At 44.0% G+C, this 22669-nt stretch overlaps 1 protein-coding gene across 7 annotated transcripts in view; it reads left to right on the top strand.

The window, feature by feature from the left end:
* LOC134083075 (uncharacterized) overlaps window positions 1-20069 on the top strand; it is a 43172-nt gene extending 23103 nt beyond the window's left edge. For 6 of the 7 annotated variants that reach the window (XM_062539209.1, XM_062539254.1, XM_062539235.1 and 3 more), the window contains 4 exons: window positions 9801-10463; window positions 13732-13848; window positions 14868-14990; window positions 19097-20069. In XM_062539209.1, the coding sequence (XP_062395193.1) occupies window positions 9801-10463; window positions 13732-13848; window positions 14868-14990; window positions 19097-19167 (974 nt within the window). In that variant the 3' untranslated portion in view covers window positions 19168-20069. The remainder of the gene's footprint in view (window positions 1-9800; window positions 10464-13731; window positions 13849-14867; window positions 14991-19096) is intronic. The other variant, XM_062539243.1, reaches the window with a different exon arrangement.
* The last annotated feature ends 2600 nt before the right edge of the window (window positions 20070-22669 follow it).

The raw sequence follows: 22669 nt of genomic DNA, 5'->3' as shown, positions 1-22669 counted from the left end.
GGCAAGCCCCGTCTCACTGTAGGCCAATTCGATGGCCCTCACCAGCCAACGAGCCAGTCGCTGCTTAGAGACTGCCTGACCACGGTTTGATCCCCCATAACACAAAAACAGCTGATTTTTTTGCTGGAGAGCCGTAGTGCGATCAACATAGACCCGTACTGCCCGGACTGGGCAAACAAGGTGCAATCTAGCAGCGTCAGGAGAGTCATGAGGAGGAGGGTGAAAGGGATCAAGAATCAAAGGCCTTGAAACAAAGGATCGCGGGAGAACCTTGGGCAAAAAAGCAGGGTTCGGCAAGAGGGAGATGGGAGAGCCGCTCTCACCAAGCCGCAGACATGCAGGATAGACTGACAAGGCATGCAGTTCACTGACCCGCCTAGCCGATGTGACAGCCAGGAGGAACACCGTTTTAAGGGTAAGAAACTCCAAATCTACCTCCGACAATGGTTCAAAGGGAGCCTTTGACACCGCTTCCAACACCACCTGCAGATCCCAGGAAGGGACCATACGGGAACGTGACGGACAGAGCCTCCGGGCTCCTCTAAGGAACTGGCCGACAAGAGGCTGCGAGCCCACTGACAACCCATTCAGAGTAATGTGGCCATCTGATATGGCTGCCACATATCCCCTCAAGGTAGATTCCTTCAGACCATCTCCCAAAAGAGACTGAAGGAAAGACAAGACAACAGGCACGTCACACGAGACTGGGTCAACACCCCTGGGACGACACCAGCGAACAAACTTCTCCCACCTACCAGCATAAAGGGCTCTAGTGGACGGTGCCCTTGCTGCCTGCAAGGTTGTTAAGACATCCTGGCTCAGACTGCCTGGCTGGCGCCGTGCAGCGGCCAAACATGCAGTCTGAGAAGGCCTGGGTTTGGGTGGCAGAGCTGCCCGCGACCTTGTGTTAACATATCCCACCTGAGGGGAAGACACCACTGAGACCCTGCCAGCAGAGCCACCAGTTCTGGCATCCACGACTGGTTTGGCCAGTCTGGCGCCACGAGCAGCACCTTGGCCCGCAACATCCGTATCCTGGCCAGCACTGCTGGGAGCAACGGAAAAGGAGGGAAGGCATAGAGGAGGACCCGCGGCCACTTGTTCGCGAGGTCATCTATCCCCAACGTCCCTTTGGGACCGGTCAAGGAGTACCAGAGAGGGCAGTGCGATGTTTCCTGGGACGCAAACAGGTCTACTGACCCCCGTCCATACCTGGCCCAGATCTCTTGCACAATGTCCGGGTGCAGCCGCCATTCTCCCGGCTTTGGCCCCCCCCTGGACAGAAGGTCTGCTGCCACATTGTTTTCTCCTGGCAGATAGACTGCCCGCAAGGACAGGTTGTGCACATGAGCCCACCGTAGGAGTTTGTGGGCCCTCTGATGGAGGGACACAGAACGTATCCCCCCTTGGTGGTTGATATATGCCACCACCGGTCGAGCTGTCTGTCCGAACTAGGACATTCCCTGCCTGCAGACTCGGTAGGAAATGCACCAAGGCTCGACGCACAGCCTCGAGCTCCAGCAGATTCACATGAGCCCCTTGCCATGTGGATTCCCACAGACCTTGGACTGGACAGCCCTGCCACATGGCTCCCCAACCCAGATTGGAGGCATCTGTGGTCACAGTTTCCCTGGAACTCTGCTGGCCCAGAGGTACACCCTCCTGTGGGTCTAGGGCGGCCAGCCACCAGTGTATGCCTGGAACACAGCCTGCGTCCAGCTGCAGAACACGTTGTCCGTCCTCGTAGGGGCTCACCCTGTTCTGCGAGAACCACTGTTGTAGCGGCCTCATATGAAGCAAGCCTAGTGGCACAACCTGGGCTGCTGCTACCATCAGGCCAAGCAGCCTCCGACCGGACTTCACAGAAATTTCCCTTGCCCCTAGAAGCTGGGACAAGCTCTCTCTCAACACAAGCTGCCTCCGAGGAGACAGCCAGGCTCTCATTGCGGTGGAATCTAGCACCAGACCCAAGTACTCTACTGAGGTGCAGGGAACCAGCACGCTCTTCTCCCTGTTCAGTGTCAAGCCCAACTTGAGGAGGTGCGCCAACACTATCTCTGTGTCGCTCTCTGCCTGCTCCTTGGTTGGAGCACAAATCAACCAATCGTCCAGATAGTTTAGGACACGAAGTCCCCGACGCCGGAGTGGGATGAGAGCCGCATCCATGCATTTGGTGAAGGTGCGAGGGGCGAGAGATAGACTGAAAGGGAGAACTTTGTACTGGTACGCTGCCCCCTGAAAGAAGAAACGGAGGTACTTTCTGTGGTCTCTGTGGATTGGGATATGGAAATAAGCATCCTTTAGGTCCACTGTTGTGAACCAATCTCCAAGACGAACAAAAGCGAGGACCGTCGACAGACGCAGCATCCTGAAGGGGAGGCGCTGCAAGTGTTGATTGAACCTCCTCAGATTGAGAATGGGGCGCAAGCCACCATCCTTCTTCGGAATGAGGAAATAAGTGGAGTAATACCCCTGCCTTATCTCGTCTGAAGGCAGGAATGTTACCGCCCCTTTCCCCAAAAGAACAGAAATTTCTTCCGACAGGGAATTGTGCTCGGCATTGCCCTTCAAGACAGTAGGGACAACCTTGTGAAAACATGGGGGTCTGGTGCTGAATTGCAGCCTGTACCCTGACTCCAGGGTGCTGAGCACCCAAGGGCAATGAGTACACTGGCGCCAATGGGCAAGGTGTTGAGGTGTGAAGTCTGACGCCGGAGGCTGGTGACCATCAGCGACGTGATGGTCGTCCAGGTTGGCGGCCGCCTGCAGGCCGGGAGCCCCTTTGTTGGCGAAAGGGACGATAGGCAGCCTGGCTTGGCCCTGCTGTGGCAGTCTGAGCTGGTGCACGCCGCGGACCAGTCCAGGTCTGAGGAGCTGAACGAAACCAGGTGCCCGCTGACCCAGAGCGCCCCCCTCTGCCAGCCAGATTCACTGAGCGAGCCAGCTCCCTCACTCTCCTTGACTGTTCCAGGGCCCCTTCTGAAGGTGGGCCAAAGACCTCACCCGGCACAACTGGAGCTGCAACCACCACCATGCAATCCTGGTCTGCTATGTTGGCCTGAGAGAGCCAGACCTGACGTCGTGCCTGGACCATCGACGCCATGGACTGACCCAGAGCCTGAGCATGAGCACTGGTTCCTCGAAACAGTATGTCCATGACTCGCAGCATCTCTGTGATCTCGCCCTCTGGGGCAGAGGACGCCATATCCTGCAGCAACCCCTCCAAATACACCAGCAGAAGGGAGTTGGTACAAGACAGCCTGCCCGCCAATGCTGAGGCCTGATAAGCCTTCCGCAGTTGGGAATCAACAACCCTGCAGCGCTTGTTCGGATGAATTGCATCCCTGCCAGCCCTAGCCGTTGCTCCCGCCAGCATTGCAAAGGTAGGCCCCACCACAGGAGCCGCAGCCAGCCCACAGGTTTCGGCCCCAGCCAAGGAAGCCAGCTGCGTTCTGGGCAGTGGGGTCGAGCTCGGGGCTTTCCAGGACGAGTGCAGCTCAGTCAAAAAATCTGGCAGGACTGGAAGCCCTTCAGACTTGCGTCGACGCGGGCCCCTGTCGAAGACAGAAGCCCCTACGGAAGAGGTCAGAGGCGGCAACTTAGCACGCTCCGCAGCTCTTGCAATCACAGCTCTGTCTGACGGATCCAAAAGAGCTGGCTCAGAGTGCTGTGATGTATCCTCACTGAACTCAGAGTCAGAGTGGTCACCGGGGTCCTCAAGGTCCTCAAGGTCTGGCGTAAGGCTGCCATGGGAACCTAAGACCCCTGAGGCTGCCAGTGACAGCTCATCAGGGCTAAGACGTCGGCGCCTAGCCGCTGGTTCATTCAAGCCTGCTGGCCTCTGGGTTTGCACTTGGTCCTCCAGGAGGCCATGCAATGTACCCTGCACTTCCTCCAACTGACGCTGCAGACACCTCACATCCTGTTCCACATGCTTGCGTTTGCGGGAGTGCTTCTTCCCAACAGGCCTCTGCACAGGGACTTCATCCTCGGCCTGCGCCTCCTGGCCACCGGGGAGGGAGCTCTCGTCCTCCAACATGTCACCAGCTCAGAGCTCGAGTGTGTATTGGGGAGGGTTTAACCTAAGTAGCTTTCGTCTTCACAGACAAAGAGGCCCCCAGACATATAACTCCTCAAATAATGTTACAAAACAAGATATCAAGGGTGTGACTCAGGTAGCTTTTGCCCTCACAGACAAAGAGGCTCCAACAATTATGTATAAATGTATAGTATATAACAAAAAATTCCACACAGGTAGCTTTTGCCCTCACAGACAAAGAGGCTCCAACAATTATGTATAAATGTATAGCCTAGTATATAACAAAAAATATCACACATGTAGCTTTTGCCCTCACGGACAAAGAGGCTCCCAGAAGCATAAAAACACTCAAATAACTAAGTAAACACGAACATTTACCAGACGTAACAACTCAAACATCACCGTAAGAAAGTTAATAAGCTTGCCCACTGTGGGATGTGAACCCGGGCCGACTGCGTGGTAGCCTGACAACAACCCGCTGGACCACGTTACTAATACTTTTTTCAGACAACTTAAATGGTAATCAAACTATCGCGTCCAAACTGTGAACGCAAACAGAGTGTTGTAGAGACGTACTCACTGTCGAGAGCAGAGGTCCGTATTTCACTAACAAGCAAAAGATAATACTCACGTCTCACAGCCACCGTCCTCAGGAGGCAAAAAGAGAAAGTGCCGGCGTGCATGCACCTGTATATGTAGGCTGCGTTGATTGCACGTACGTAGCGGGGAGAGGTTAATTTGCTATTCTGTCTCCTAACAGCTCACCCTCTCGGAGAGGATGACCCATACTGTGGCGTGTTGACCGATATGAAATAGAAGGGAACGCCTACCAAAGCGTCTACGGGGAGGGTAGCGTAGCGAATGAGTAGTGCGATGCGGAGTTCGCATCGCGTGCTAGTGGATCACCGGCGTTACCCCTTCCAGCTCCTCATGAAGGAAAGTCTGTGATTATCACGCAATGCTCCTGTGTGAGATCTCGCGTGACGTTTCTGTGCTTCAGATAGGGTTGCTGGTTCGAACTAATTCTTTTTTTTTTGTAATTTACTGTTTATTAAGATTTTCCATTTTACAGCACAACTCTCCCTCGTGGGACAGAACAAGACAAAAAGGAAAAAAAAATAAATAAGACCGAAGAAATACAACAACAACAACAACAAAAAACACAATACAATACAACAACAATGAACCAGGGGAGGTTCCATTTATACATCTCTTAACTTATAAGGGCTTGTCATATCCAGTTTAAATAGTTATCAAGATCGCACCAAGAGGAGGAGATTAAACCTGCAGTAATTTAATTACACAAAATCAGGTCTTATTGCTGACACATAGTAAACCCAAATTAACCAGTTTTCATAAAATTTGTCATATTGATTTCTCAATGTGAAAGTAATTCTCTCCATATTATAAATATCATACACAACATCAATCCAGTCATCTACAGTTGGTGGGGCCTTCTGAAGCCATTTTCTAGTCAAGGCCTTTTTGGCCGCCACTAATAGCACTCTCATCAGATATTTTCCACATTGAAGCTCCTCAAAGTCACAGAGATACAGTGTTTTGAAATCAAAGTTAATTCTTAATCTGAATGCAAGTTCTAAATGATTATGAACACTTGACCAAAAGGAAGCGACAGCAGTACAATTCCAAAAAATGTGAAAGTGGTCTGCCACTGTACATCCACAACCTCTCCAGCAATTCATTAGAGTAGAATATTTTGCCTTTTGGGCTGGAGTGCAAAAGAATCTAATGATGTTTTTCCAACCAAAGAATCTCCATGAGGGTGAACTAGTCATCCTCCATTGATGTGCACAGATCCCTTCCCACTCCTCCTGTGATAACGACAGACCGCTATCCTTTTCCCACCTGGACTTGATTGACATTGTATTGTCACCTGTTAAGGCCTGAAGGGCAACATATAATCTAGAAATTGTTTTTTTGTAAGCTACATCTTCAGAAGCTTTCAAGAAGATATCTATAATTATGTCTTTTCCAGGTACTTTCTCTTTCCTTATAAAGGATTTCTGAATGAAGTCTCTGATTTGCAAATATCTAAAGTGGTCTTGATTCTCTAATCCAAATCGGTCTTTCAGCTCCTGAAAACTCAGCACCAGATCTTGTTTTAGTAAAGAGCTGTATGTTGAGAGACCTTTGCTGTTCCATACAAGAAATTGTTTATCGTAAATACTGGGTATAAAATCAGAGTCATAAGCAAACCATTTGAGAATACCCATCTTGTCCCTCAGGTGGTGACGTTTAGTTATATTATCCCAAATCCTCAGGGAGCAAGAAATCCAGGGGTTATCGGGATCAGTAATTTGGTCAATTAGTGAACAATCACCAATTAACATACTCATTGGGTATCTCCCTCCCATTGTGCATTCTATTTCTTTCCACCTAGATCTATAACTGGGCGTACACCAACCAACTAAAAATCTAAGTTGAGCAGCCTTGTAGTAGTCTAAAAGACATGGGAGAGCAAGCCCACCCCTATCTTTGGATAACTTAAGTGTTTTGAACCTTACCCTGGGCTTTTTCCCTGCCCAAATGAATCTAGCTAGAAGTTTATCCCACTCCATAAAGTAGTGCTCCGGTTTCTCAATAGGTATTGATTGAAATATATATAGAAGTCTTGGCAGTATGTTCATTTTAATTGAGTCTATACGTGAGTATATACTCAAGTAAGGGATCAAGCTCCATCTATTTATATCATCCATAATCACCTTTTTAAGTGGCCCATAGTTTATTTCCTGTAGTGTAGATAAGTCTAATGGCAAAAAGATTCCAAGGTATTTAATACATTTCTTATCCCAGTCAAGTTGGTACCTAGAGCGGAGATAATGAGGTGGATCATAGTGAAAGTTAAGGACTTGAGTTTTTTGCTTATTAACTGAGTAGCCAGAATATGATCCATATTCTTCCAGAATTGACATCAAATTCGGTAGGGAGTCTGTAGGATTGGTCAGGTAGATGAGGATATCATCTGCAAAGAGAGCCAGTTTCTGTTCACCTGCCTCCAATGTAACTCCTGTGATGAGATTATTTTGCCTTATACACTGTGCCAAAGGTTCTATAAAGATGGCGAACAAAAGAGGACTTAGAGGGCAGCCTTGTCTTGTGGATCTCTCCAGCTGAAAGGAGTCACTCAGTTCCCCATTTATTTTTAATCTAGCTTCTGGTTTGGTGTAAAGCGCTTCTAGTGACTCAATCAATTGCTTGTTGAAACCAAATTTCTCCATAACTTTAAAGAGAAATTTCCATCTCACAGAATCAAATGCCTTTTGTGCATCTATGCTGATCAGCATGGCCTCTATTTTGTTTTGGTTTATATGTCTAATAATCTGTAAAGATCTCCTAATGTTATCATGAGTCTGGCGAGTCATTACAAAACCAGTTTGATCAATATTTATTATTGTAGGCAAAACTTTTTCTAATCTTTTGGCAATGATTGAAGCAAATATTTTGTAGTCAATATTTAGCACACTAATTGGTCTGTAATTAGAACAATTTAGCTTGTCTTTTCCTCCCTTCGGTATAACAGAGATGGTGGCCTCCCTCCAAGAATTTGGAATTTCACCCTTTTTAAAGACCCAGTTAAAAGTTTTAAGCAGAATGGGTGTCAATGCCTCCCTCAAACCCTTATACCATTCTGATGTGAATCCATCAGCTCCAGGAGACTTACTAGTCTTTAGTCTAGTGATAGCTGAGGCAAGCTCACCTTCAGATATAGGTAGCTTCAGAGCTGAATTTTGATCGTCTGACACAGTTGGAAGATCTAATGTTCGGAGCATGGATTCTAATTTATCATCATCGTGTACTTGAGGTTGTGAATATAATTTTTCGTAGTAGTCTTTGAAGCAGTTTTTTATTTCTTCTGTTTCCTGAAGAATATTTTTTGTTGCTGAGTCCCTTATTTTATATATTGTGTTGTCTGCTTCTTGTTTTTTTAATTTGTAAGCCAATAATTTTGAGTATTTACCTCCGCCCTCATAATATTTTTGTTTTGTGTAGATAAGTTTCTTTTGTATTTCTTGTCCAAGTATTTCATTTATTTGGTTCCTTAGCTTTTTCATTTCCACGTCACTGCCTGGAGTAAAAGATTGTTTATGTTCTAATTCCACCTTTTTTAAATCAAGTTGAAGGTCACTGAGTCTCTTAATCCTCTGCTTCTTCAGAAAAGAAGTTGTTGCTATAACCTTTCCTCTCATTACTGCTTTACAAGCATCCCAGAGAGTAGGAGGGGAGACTTCATCATTATCGTTGTCTGTTAAGTAGTCTGTAATGTCTTTACTAAATTGTTCTATCCTGTCCTTGTTCAGTATAGAGGAGTTGAGTCTCCAGTAACCTGGCTTAATCCTGCGATCATCAGTTAAAGTCAAATACACTGGGCAATGATCAGAGAGATCAATTGATCCAATGCGACAACTTTGCACTCTACAAACATCCCTACCAAATAAAAGAAAATAATCAATTCTAGAATAGGAAGAATGGGGAGATGAGAAATGGGTGTAGTCCCTGATTGAAGGATTGTAGAACCTCCACACATCCACCAAGCCCACCTCAGAAATTATACTAGTAATCTTTTTGGTCAACTTCTTGGGCTGAGAAGTTCGGGTGTTTGAGGAATCCAGAGAAGGGTTCAAAGTAATGTTGAAATCCCCCCCACATAATAAGATTCCCTGTGACTCAATCACTGCCCTGTCTATTATTTTTTGGTGAAAATCTGAATTTGAACCTGGCGGGATGTATACGTTGTAAAGAGTAAAATAATTTCCATTAACTTTCCCCTTAATCAGAATAAATCTGCCTTCCCTGTCTTTAATTATAGATAGATGTTCGTATGTCACCCTTCCAGATATCAAAATGGCTACCCCTCTATTATGCTTAAATCCATTGGAGGATGAAAAAACATGTTTGAAACCATACCTTTTCTCGAACTAATTCTAACTGTATATAAACTATTCCAACCTTTACAGACTGATTGGTGCTTCGTTTTATGTGTAGACACCTAGAGCAAGTTGCTGACGAGGTTTGGCGCTGTTTTGAGCAATGTTAGTGGCTTAAAAATTTGAATTTGAAAGCGTATGGCTGTGGGCCCTATGCTAACCCACTGTTTGCTATTTTGGGCTGGAGCTCTTGCCCGTGCTAGCTCAGTACTGCGTGATCAACGAAAAATGCTTCTTCCGTGGCTTAGTTGATGTATTTTCATTCAGAAAAACAGAGTTTTTTCAATTTCCGCCAAACTTACACTTTAACAAAACACTTGAGAAATCGTATTTAGCCTACATTAACACGCACTGCTTCCTTGCATCTACTTTCCATCTCCCTCTCCCTCCGTCAGAACATCTCTAATCGTCCATACGCAAAGGATTGTGGGTTATTTCTTCACGCAGGGATCCATCGATGCATCCTCCCAAAATTCTCTGAAATTCTCAAAACGAAGGACTCAGTACTTGCTAGAATTTGAAAGCATCCTTGACTTTGGAACAGTGCTTGACGAGATTTGATGACGTAACGTCCTTGAAAAAGTGGCTTGGAAGCACCAATCCTTGACTTTGAGAAACACCCATTATCATACAGTAACAATAAATACCACTACACTGCCCCCTGTTGGACAAAAATATCACTGCTGCCAATGTTGTCCAGTGAAGTTAGCAGTAGTGACACACTCACACTCAAATTGACTGTTGGTTGTTGCCAACGGTCAATTTGCCAATTGCCATCCTCTTATACAGTGATGGATTTTTCTGTTTCTTAACAGGTGATGCTCCATTCTTCTCGAGCTTGAGGGTTGTGCTTTTGGGGCACAAATATGGTGGGAAGAGTTCATCAGGAAACACCATCCTGGGCAGAGAGGAGTATGACCTGAAGGGAGGAACAGCTCAGTGTGTGAAGAGACAGGGAGAAGTAGCAGGCAGACAGGTCACTGTGGTGGACACGCCAGGGTGGTGGAGAAATGAGACCCTCAGAGACACTCCCCAGAAAACCAAACAGGCCATTGTCCAGAGTGTGTCTCTGTGTCCTCCAGGACCACATTTAGTCCTTCTAGTCATGCGCATAGATTTTGCTTTTACAGAGGACAACAGAAAAAGTATCAGGGATCATTTGGAGCTTCTTGGTAAACATGTTTGGAGTCACACAATTGTCCTTTTCACCTGTGGAGACTGGCTGGGAGACACAACTATAGAGCAGCACATTGAGAGTGAAGGAGAAACCCTGCGGTGGATCATTGGGAAATGTGGGAACAGATATCATGTTCTCAACAACGAGGACAGGACTGATGATTCACAAATAACAGAGCTGCTGGAGAAGATAGAACAGATGATGGTAAGAAATGGAGGTGCTCACTACGAAAGACCACAAGAAGAGGAGAGAAAGGGGAAAGAGGACAAGAAGAGGACAAGATGGGCGACTGTCTTCAGAGGTGCGTAATGACATACTATCTCCACTTAATTAAAGGGATTATCCGGAGTAAAATGCACTTTAGATCAATTTACAGATGATTGGGAGTACATACGTTGAGTTGACATCAGATCATGTCATTCGGATGTGTTTTGAGAGAGTTCGATTTTACTGTTTTTAGCCAAAAACTCGTTAGCCTGGAAGTGAACCGGGCATGTCCTTTCGTCGCTACAAAACGCTATTTTTATACCTCTTCTACTGTTCCAAACAACATTACACTTACGTGGTAGTGAGTAGAGGGTCCCTAAAGCCAAACCGAAGTATCCCGAGGTCTTTATGTGGTCGGCTAGAGAGTCCAGAATGAATTTAGTCAAGCCAGTACCTTTCCGGAAATGTTGCTGCTGCAGCTGGGGAACGCTTTAGCAACACTTCAACAACATTTCCGGAATTTTTTTAAGGGGTGCGCGAAATGAAGAAGGCAATGGAGGATCTACAGTAGCCTATTATGTTATAATCCTACATTGTATTTTTTACAAGGAACACAAGATAGCCTTATAGGAAGAGCACTGAGAGAAAAATTAGGCTTATCTGACTATAGCTGTTACAACTACCCATAAGCTTACAATATCCAGAGACACACTACAGTGTACTACCAGTGGATGACAAGGAGTCTGAGTATATAGCCTATTGTAGGTCTAAATCAAAACATACAATTTTCCTTTTCGAAGTTTAAGCAGAGAACTTTTAAGTCTAGCCTACACTCATCTGCTCCTCTCAGAATGTGTGTAGACCAACACATAGTCCTACCAACGATTCATATCAAGCATCTGCCATGGCTATATGACAAACAGGGGTCTGAATACAACTTCTGATAGATAAAATAAATTATTTTGAAGTGGGGGAAATGGGGAGGTATGAAAAAATGCAGAAATTTGATGTGATTTCAAAAAAGGATTTCTCGTGATTAACTATGCAGTTTGCCATAGGGCAGTAACGAAATCATGAGATATTTCACAGAGAAGAATGGGTATGACGCCGAACTGTGACATTCATTTTTGTATGTAACTGTAACCTTCAACGCTAAGTATCTCGCGAACCGTTTATCATAGAAACTAGTGGCTAGTGCCACTGGAAAGGCCAGGTTACGTAGTTTCATATGATACGCCTATTATGTCTGTGCAAAAATATCTCGCAGCAATATGACCGAAAAGAATGGGTGCGGCCGCGGCCGCGGCCGCATGGTGCGTCTCTCGGAGAAGGCGGGTCGGCAGGCGGCCCGATGGTAATACGCGGCCCGGTACCCATACCCATAGATTGAGAAACACTGGGCTAGCCCATGTAGAAACGTGTAGCTAGTGTTGTATTGTGATGCCTATCGATAGCTTGCTTAGCCTACTACTAGTGGTGCTCAACATTTAGCACCAGGCAAATGCTGGTTGATTTTGAAACTGGCTGATGAAAAAATTACCCCGGGCTCGGCTCAAATTACCCCGGGCTGAAGCCCCGGTAAAATCGGCTGGTGACGCCACTGGTCTGAACACAGCCAAAGAGTCACCCCGCATTCACACTGTCTCCGTCCGTCAACGGATCTCATTCACTTTGCATGGGGCGGACTGGAAATGCATTGTGAGTCCGTCCGTCGCTTCAGCTCCGTTGCCTCCGTCAAGAAAGTTGAGAAATGTTCAACTTTTCAGGCAGCGACGGATCCGTCAGCCAATCGGATCACATGTATGCAAATACACATACGGCAGATCCAACCTCCGTGATCCGTTGACGGACGGAGACAGTAGGCGCGTTCAAGATGGCTGCGCAGCACAAAAACTGCGCAGCACAAGATGCACGTGGTTAAAAATCTGTCCACGATGGTCTAGATGGGTGTGTTTTCGACTCGGCAGTCGGTATCACATGGCCTCAACTTATCGCGGGAGCAAGGCGTGGCCAGGCGGCTGCTCCGCAACAGAGCAGCCGGTCTGGAGGTACTGCGGAGCGCAGCGGAGCCTAGACCCTGCCTTCATGACGTCAGGTCTTTGCCCTAATTGGCTTTTACATCCCTGACGTGTGTGCAGGTGTTCAGATGCCTCCTCATATCCACAAGAGTCCGTGCGGGTCCGTGCCTCGTGATTCGTCACATGGTCAAGTCTAGACCACGGGAAGTAGAGAGTGTACAACTTCACAGCAGCGTTTGTATCCCTGCCCCTGCTGCGGCCGGCAAATCTCGCTGCTGCAAAAGGTCAACTTGAACGCGCCTAGTGTGTACGCGGGGTCACTTCACCCCATAACTCCACCCACTTCACATTTCTGAAAACGGCTTTCAAAATGGGCGAGACATTCTGAAATTTGGAGAGAGAGTGCAGCACTGCTGCAACCAATCAACCATGGTGATTTCGTGTCAATCTGGGAATGAGTGCTGCAGACATGGCTTATCACAGGTAGGCTAATCAGGGCAGCAGGCGTTGGGGCGTTTCAGTCCTAATTTGTAACGACCCGGTGGCGTAGTGTCGGACTAGAAGTGCAGGACAACGTCAGCATTCCAATAGTATTTTGGACCAACATGCCATGGCATGTCTCAAATTGTAGTATGCGCGGAGAGCAATATCTCCAATACAAAATCAGACGAAATGTTACTTTTGTTGAGAAACATGATTTTTGTCAATATTAACCCTGGTAATAGAACAGTTCACCACTTATGAGTATTTTCAATCAATCAACAGCTCAAAAAACATATTTTAGGGTGCAGTGACTCTTTAAGCGCAAGAGACTTTATTTTCGCAGAGAGAACGCATCATACTATAAATACATTCATTACAAAACCATACGACACTGAAATTTGCCCTTTGAAAATAATTTAAAATATATAATTCATGAATGTTGTGTTTGCCAAAGAGAAAGTAATCATCTCCTATATGGCTATCCTAAGCCATAAAATGTGCCAATATAATAGGCTACATTACAGCAAACAGGCTGCACATGTACAGGAAAGGTGTTATGTCCGAGATAGTCCATAAATTCAACTCTTCAACTTTCTAATCCACCGCCGACTTATTGCTGCATGGTGCTATGCCGCCTGAAAAACTTGCGTGCGCGAGTTCAGACTAGACGTGAGATTTGAGCGTATAGCACCGATCATGTTCACATTGATAAATGCCATACTTTGCGTGGAAACAAGCGTACGCCTGTTTAACGCCTGTTTTTGGTCGTACGCACTTTTCATAAATGAGGGCCACTATGAGTAAATATAGGACCTCTCATCTTGTTTCCAAATGAACAGTTTTTTAATGTTTGATTTATAGGTTTGGTGAAAAGGAATAGAGCAGAGCAGAGAGATGAACAGAGCAGAGACATAGATGATGCTGCAGCACGATTGGATGAGTTGAGTCTACAGGGAAGCATGGAAACTCCCCCAATGAGTGAGTATTAAATTACTCCCTGTGAAAAATACATAGTGCATTTAAGATTGTTACTGTAGCTATAAGCTACTGAATTCTGACTTTAGAATAAGTATGTAGCGTTTGTTTGGAATTTGTATGCTGTAACTGAAAGAGATAGATAGTCAAAACAAAACAAAGGACATCATTTGGATATAAAACAGTGTGTATGCTGCTCTCAGTCAGGCTATTCAGGGTTGATGGCAAAGTCAGGAGACACTGCTGTGGCAATACTGATGAACATAAAATAAGCAGACCAAGCAGACTTAAAAGCACAAGGATATCGGCTGACTGAGTTGCCCGTGAGTGGTGAATAAAAGTTGCTTGTCACCTTGATAAATGTTGTGTGAAAGTAGAACTGCTTTCAGTTAACCTGGAAAGCCAGCGCCAACTGCTGGACGGCAAAATTGAACATTTTGAAAACACTGCCCTGAATCTGGCAGATGGCAACTAAACCAATCACAACGCAGAGATGTGTTTTGAATCAACGCGGGCGGGGCAGAGGGCTCTGGGGCGGGGTTTTGAGGGAGCGTTGGCCTATAGGCACAGACACGGTTTGAAAGACAACGGGTTGTGCTCATCAACAATGTTCCGTTGTATCCATTCATCGGGGCCAGACTAAATTAGACATCCAATCCATTTAGGCTGGTTTATCAGGCTTGCTTTCAGTATGACTGGGTAATTGGATTTCGCCCTGCAACTCAGGCAGGAAACCTGCACATTTATCTCTCCTGCTTCCTGTCCACGTTTGTTGGAACCAATCACAAACTGGCTTATCCACCAGGCGCACCCAGATCGTTGGCCTGATTGGTTGAAGGACTATCCAAATACGTACAGAGTAATTTAAACTATGCCCATTGATCAGGCCTCTTGTGCAGTAGAAATAAAGCGCAGACTCCCCAGACTAATGTTTAATCTCAATTGAGCTTAGAGTGGTGATATCCAGACTTTGGAAATCCTGTATTCCACATGGTGTAATAATGTTTTATACTATGTTCCAGTGGCTGGTGATGACAGATCGGGGGTGTTCACAGAGGGGAGCTCAGGCTATGGCACATACTCATCAGCAGCACCTTCTGTAGCCCCCTCTGTGTGTGGTGTCCAGGGGAGGACTGGAGGGAGAGGTGAGTTACCTGTCTGGTGTTTTGTTCCGAACCCCCACGAAAACAATCGTTTTTACCTAACTTGAGTTGCTAATTCCAGCGCCTAAAGCAGGCAGGCAGCTACAGCACTACACTGTGGGGGCATGTCCTTGAGTCCCCATGTTCAAGCCCACAGAGTGTAGCGTCACTGAGTAAATGGGACAGCCTATAAATACATCAAATCTCACATTTATGCATAAAGAAAATCTAGAGACGTGTAGCAGTTTTTCCACAGCATCTGATGATAGTCTATGCCTATGGGGTGTGGTGTAGGGTGGAAGAAAAAGTAATGTCCGCAACACTGATAATTGCTCCCGGTTTAATACTGAAAAAAGTGCAACGTTTCAACCCTACTGGGTCTTCATCAGGCAAAATGCCTGATTTTTTGCCTGATGAAGACCCAGTAGGGTCGAAACGTTGCACTTTTTTAAATATTAAACCGGGAGCAATTATCAGTGTTGCGGATATTACTTTTTCTTCCATAATTACTCTCCATTTGTCCTGCACCTGCAAGGTGGGATGTGCACACAGCTACTCTCCTTGAGTGTGGTGTAGGGTGACCAGACGTCCCCAGTTTCAGGGGACAGTCCCCGTTTTTGGTTGCCTGTCCGCTGGGAAATACAGAAAAACGACCTATAGGCCAGTCAATCTAGCTCAAAAAAGGGCCAAAACTTAAACTAATTGCAATAGTAATGGTTCATACTTTTTATTGATCCTTAAACCCTCCTGCATCACATATTAAAAATCTACCCATTTATATTTAGTGGAACATACTTTTATTCAAGGTCAAAGGTAGCAATTTCCAATGCATTTTGCCATTGGGATTTACTACAGGTCAATTGGGTAAAATTTTAAACTATAGATATCAAATTGAAACTTTCACAGTTGTTTACTCACATTAAGGCAAAGATTTTTTTTTTTTTTTTTTTTTTTTTTTAATTTACTTTCACAGCAATTACAAACAAACAACAACAGCAACAAAACATATACACACACAAACAAGACAACCCCCCACCCCCTTTACTCCCCAATAAGAAACAGCATCCAAATATCGACATGTATATTCTAGCAAATCTTACCCAGGTCTTCTATTAGTCCCATCCTTCTGCCTCTTTAATTTTGACCCATCTTTCAATATATTGTTTCCTTTCCATATCATATGCCATTAAGCACTCGGTCATTGAATATGACCTAACATATTGCTTAAAACTGGCTAGGTTGAGATGTTTTTTCTCCTCTATTCTAATTATAAAGAATTTCCCCAGAAGGATAACAATGTTTTGTATACTGGTTCCACTTTTTTCTAGATCACCCAGTAGCACTGTACATAAATCCAACTGAACATTTTCGTGACATGAGGACAACCATTTTGTAACCTCAGTCCAAAAAAAGGCAACTATGGAGCAATACCAATATAAATGTTCTATAGATTCATCATCCTCATGGCAAAAGCGGCAAGAGGGTGATGAAACTATTCCCCAAATATCCAACTTCTTTCGAGATTCTAGAAACCTATATATTAATTTATATTGCATATATCTAATCTTTACATTAAGAGTTGTCTCATATATTATGTTAAATGCTTGAGTCCAAGGTATTGGTACATCAAAGACGTTTTCCCATTGCTCAAAAGTCCTGTGTGGAATAGCTACCAATTTATTTTCTCTCAAATAAAAGTTGTATATTAACTTATTTATTTTTTTCATATTAATCCATGAAGTATTTTTCATACTGGGTCTACATACTAAATTGACTTCCCTTTTTTTCTTAATATTCTTCTTCCACGTTAGTGGCAGAGATCCTAATAATTGATTATATTGCTGAATAGTACAAGTTGTTCCATAAGTCTCTGTTATTTCTTTAAATGTCATAACATCTCCTTTTACATTAATTATATCATTGACAAATAGAATTCCTTTCTTTAGCATTTGTTCAAAACAAAATGTGTGTTTGTTTATTAACATATTTGAATTGAACCATAACAACTGCTGTCTTATCTGCTCACTATTTTCCGGAGGTTGATAGCCTACTGAAAATAAAGCCAGCATTGAAGTGCTTCTGACTGAAAAACAGACATCTTTTTAGATATTTGACTAATCATTGAAAAAAGTCCAGGCTGTATTTATAGAAATGGAAACAAGCTTCTATTGAATAATGGATGAACCAATTTGATGAGTTTTGTTGAAAACCAATCAGGGTTATGGTAGTATGTGGGCATCAGAGAGGCTTTCAATGATAGAGTTAATGCCTTTAAATTCAAAAGCTTAATTCCACCTATATTATAATCATTATAAAGGTATGAACGCTTTATTTTGTCATTTTTGTTGCTCCATATGAATGTAAATATTTAAATATTTAAGGCAAAGATTTTTTGTATTGCAAGTTTTCTGAAATGTGATGTTTAGATATGCAAATGAGACCAGTTTTCAATAATTTGCATATATTTCTAGAAAACTAAATCTGAACAATAGGTACAGTCAGCTTCAAAATAATTGCTGCATTTTGCTTCTATATTGGATACCAAAAGCCTATGCAAAGGGAATATTAGATATTACTTCATATCACCTCAGAAATGAGGAAATCAAGTCAAGTCAAAATCAATGCGTTTCAATGGAAGTACATTATAGAACAAATGATTGTCAATGATATGGTATGATGGAAGTATCTCAAGTCACATGCCAAGTCACATAAGGAAGATATTGACCTTTAGACAACATATCAAGTGAGTTGGAATGCACTGACTTCAGTACCTTCCGGAAATGTCGCTGCGGCAGCTGCGCAACGTTTCAACAACACTTTACTAACATTTCCGGAAAGGTACTGACTCGATTAAATTCATTCTGGACTCTCTATCCGACCACATAAAGACGTGAGGATACTTCGGTTTGGCTTTAGGGACCCTCTACTCACTACCACGTAAGTGTAGCGTTGTTTGGAACAGTAGAAGAGGTATAAAAATAGCGTTTTGTAGTGGCGAAAGGACCTGCCCCGGTCACTTCCAGGCTAACGAGTTTTGGCTAAAAACGGTGAACTCGAACTTTCTCAAAATACATCCGAATGACATGATTTTGGTGTCAACTCAACGTATGTACTCCCAATAGTCCGAAAAATTGATCTAAAGTGCATTTCACTCCGGATTATCCCTTTAAGGTTGAGCAGATGGCTAATGAAGGATTCTTTGCTACAGCTGTAGCTTAATGAGCACTACGTAACAATCCATTTCTGCCGCCAAAGCGTCTCAACGTTAAGTCTATGGGATTTTTGGACTCTTTTATCGTAAATATCTCAAAAAGTATAAAGTTCACAAATGTGAAAAATACATTTTACAAATCTCCGTTTTAAGACCTTTGTAAGAGTGCTTGAATGACGTCAAACGGTTCAGTGGTTTTAGAACCTTTGATCGTTGATTTTGGTCGGAAGAAGAATAACTATAAGAAGAACAGTGATAACAGTAGGCTACATTGCATTGACATGCAATGTAATTAGGGAGGATGAAGGCATAGTTCTCTGTCCATTCATCATTAAAGATCCTGTTTTCGCTGTTAACTTTTCTCTTCAGATTTTTTGAGAGTGCCATGTTTTGACAGCTAACAGCAAAGCGTGGAAATGTTTTCTGGTGTTTTTTTTATTTATTTTTTTAAACACACAGGATATAATAGCGCCCCCAATGACCAGTTAACAAATTTAACCTACATCAGCCTGCTTGGATGTCTCTGCTCTGACATTTCAAGAGCGCCTATAATTTTTACCTCCTCCGATATTAATTAATTAAATTAGCCATCGTTTTGGTTGTGAACTTGTGGCCCGCTATGTGATGGCTTGGAAAATATCTGGCCCGAGGCCAAACTTAATTGCCGACCCCTGGTGTAGACTGACAGGAAGGGAATGGGAGAGAGAGTAGGGGTGGGATCCAGAAAGGACAAATCGACAGGGAATCGAACCCGGGTCGCCCGGGTGCAGGTGCCCCAGCCAGTAGCGCCACGACTGGGGCCATTCAGTTTCACTTTTGAGTGAGGATATTACTGCACCATATATGTTACTGCGACATATACGTTTTTAAATCTATATGTGTTTTATTTTCATTGCAGGTGACAATCTCAGCCGACCACACACACATCTCAGACAGCATCTGAAGCCCCCTCAGAACGAGACTCTGTGATGTCAGCAGCTACCAGCTCTGGGATTGGTTCGCTAACGTCTGGAAGACAGGAAGGATGGAGGGAACATAAGAGACCAGCGGTGGAGGAGAAGGTCAGCAGCTCAGAACAGGAGGAGAGTCCAGAAGAGGAAGGAGGAGGGAACTGGCATCTGAACGCTTCTGAAAAGATCACAGATTAGTTCATTTAATTCTTTACTCTCTTTCTTTCTACATGTAGCTCTCTCTCTCTCTCTCTCTGTACCAAAGTTTCCATCCCTATATTTTACGATTGAATGTTCTTATTGAAAAGACAAAAGTTGTCTTTCACTTCCACTTGTCACTGTTGATTTACTGTTAGTTTCAACTATCGCTTGGATTAGAGGATGTAGTACTGCATAGCACTGAACAATGTATAGTAGGGCTAAGCATTTAATCGCAATCACGAATATGTGTTTAAGACGATGTTAAAAATGTGAAATCGTAAAGTCAATTTTTCACCTATGTTTGCAAGTGTTGAAAATAATTTTGTATTTTTTCTTAATATGAATCATTTAAAACTAATTATTAAGAATTAATATTATTTAATAAGAGCAAGATTTGCACTTAAATGCCAATGGGGAAATTATTTGCAAAATATTTTGTTCAAATCAAATGTGATTTTTGGGCAAAATCAAACAGCCCTACTGTACAGTATATGTATGCATAGATAGTCAGATAAAAAAAAAAGACTGAGACTGTTCTATAATCTAGGTCTATAATCTATAGTTATATCATTTACTGTATAATCATAACCATCTATGTTTTTTTCAGTAAATGCTGGATGGGCTATTCAATGATTTTATATTTATGACTTTTTATTGTTAATCACTGTATTCTAACAACAAAAATAATAAAACTGGGGGCATGTGGGCCTTTCAAAAGACTGAGGTCCAAAGTCGTTCTATTTGAAGGATAGGTCTGGGCCATCTGCTGATCTGCACTGGTTTGGTCCAAATGCTCCTCAGACCAGGCCTCACAAAAATTTAGTTTTGAAAGCCTGTATGTTACAACCAATCGAGATGAGCAGAAAAGGGAGCAATGCTTTGGTAAATGTCAGCCATTCGTAAGTTGTCATGGAGCTTGATGTGACTGCTTATACTGTCACATCTTTGGCAAGGTAGCATCAAGCTGGCGAATAGCCCTCAGTAACCTCATAGGACCCCTCATTACTGCATTGTAATCAAGATGGCGACTAGGCTAGCCCTCAGTGACCTCAGCACCGGCTCTGGAGCACTTCTGCCGCCCCTCTCATGGGACCCCTGGGCAGGATGGCATCAAGCTGGTGACCAGGCTGTGCCCTGCTGCCGGTCTCATAGGACCCCTGGGCAAGATGACAATAAGGTGGTGACCAGGCTGTGCCCTGCTGGTCTCATAGGACCCCTGGGCAAGATGACAATAAGGTGGTTACCAGGCTGTGCCCTGCTGCCGGTCTCATAGGACCCCTGGGCAAGATGACAATAAGGTGGTTACCAGGCTGTGCCCTGCTGCCGGTCTCATAGGACCCCTCATCTGCTTGGTGCTGTAGATCTTTCCTGATTAATGAATATTATTTCCATTTGATACATTTGTGAGAACATTCAATGTATGACGCAACTAATCATCTCCTACTGGACATACTGTAACTACGCTGGTTTGTCTCTCTCTACTGGGATAGCAGGATTATCACAGCCACTGCCAGCTGATGCGAGCTAGTGCTGACAGGTTGGGCTACACACACACACACACACACACACACACACACACACACACACACACACAACGTGCCAACTTCTTGTGATTTGGTGTGTTAGAACTCCCCCAGCTCGTTTTGGATAATTGAATGTATGGGGGACCACACATGGATAAAGAGTTAACAAACAGAGGTATTTATGAAAGTATTATGTATGAAAAACATGAAGTGCAGTCAGTGTTAGTGAGATGGTAAGAAAGTAGAGTTGTAGTGTAAATCGGAGTAATGTGTAAAATCCAAGTAATTATAAAGTACAAAAGCAACACAAGCTGCCATGGAGAGAGGGAACCCCAGACCAACACAGGTACAGTAGCCCCTTATATAGGACAGGTGCCCCAATACAGGTACAGTAGCCCCTTATATAGGACAGGTGCCCCAATCAGGTGACCAGCAGCACCTGTGCCCTGACTCCACCCTGCAACATAAGCCCCTTCTCAACCTCTCTCCTCGGTCCCCGGTCCTCCGACTCGTTCCCACTGATCTATACAGAACACTGGATAGACTATCTGGACTATCCCATTGTTGCCACCCCATCATTATTTGTCTAGATCAGTGGGAACGAGGACCGAGGAAGGAAGGGAGGATAGATAAAAAAGATGAATGAGAAGCGCCCATAGAAAGACAGGCAGGCAGGCCGTAGCACCTCTACCCTAAAAGACAGAGGACCCTCTGTTAAAATCAGAACCCAAACCAAATATACTTGAATAAACTAATCGAAACAGTGATAGAAGTGTCAAAATCAACAACAAATTGAAATGTCAAAATCCTCAGAGGATCAGTCACTCATCTTACTTTGTTCCAGACATGAATGTGATAAACGATAGAGCATGAACCCACACCTTTCTCCTCAGAGCTCCGGTTAGGTCTTTCCTGTTCACCTTCATTTAATGAGAGAGGTGTTAGAATCTGTCTGTTTTACCCCTTAGCTCTACACAGCACTAGAATAAGCAGTGTAGAGGTCAAAGTGATTGTGAAATAAATAATTGAATGCATAACATATTTTGAAGTTGCTGATGTCCCCATACGTTTCTGTGTAGTGTGTTAGTATCTCATTTGGTCATCCAAGCAGAGTCGGCCTTCCTCTCTCCTCCTCCTCCCTTGGAGTGGCGCCGACACTGGGGGGTCAAAGGTCATTCAGTAGAAATCGGTCTTTTTCTCTTCTGCTCAGAAGGGCTCTAACTGTTCTAATACAGTTCTATTCTGTTCTAATAGCTGTATTCAAAACAGCTATCATTTCTAAGATGCTGATGATTATTTAAGGAAAGTTTGTTTAAATGCCAGGCACAAGACTCCAAGAGGCGCCACAGTATACTGTAGGTTGTAAAACCTTTAATGATTACTTGTTACAGGAACGCACCAAAGTTCACTCTGAGCCTGCCAGCATTATGTCTTTGGTGACTTCATAGCCATGAAATCACTGTGAGAGTAGAGGTAAGTGTGGTCTATATAATTTAAACAAAGTATGAAATGTAGATTTGCTCAAAAGTATTGAGTGTGTTGCAATAATGGACCGGTGCTAAACTGTTATAGGCTTATTTGCATTCGGTGGGCAAGGACTGGATTTGTGCTCGTAGCTCACCTACAGCATTATCCTCACGGGATCAAAAGAGTATACTGTATACTATACTTAGTTCACCATAAACAACACTGGAGTTCTGTTGTAGCCGATGCCTTCTGGTATGAATCTTCAATGTGTTTTGGTTCCAAATGTTTCAGCTCTGTTTACTTCTCATTTAAAAAATAGACAGAGAAGCA

The sequence above is a fragment of the Sardina pilchardus genome, chromosome 1 (assembly GCF_963854185.1).
Source record: "Sardina pilchardus chromosome 1, fSarPil1.1, whole genome shotgun sequence".
Taxonomy (NCBI): Eukaryota; Metazoa; Chordata; class Actinopteri; order Clupeiformes; family Clupeidae; genus Sardina; species Sardina pilchardus.
This window is presented reverse-complemented; position numbering and strand designations above follow the sequence as displayed.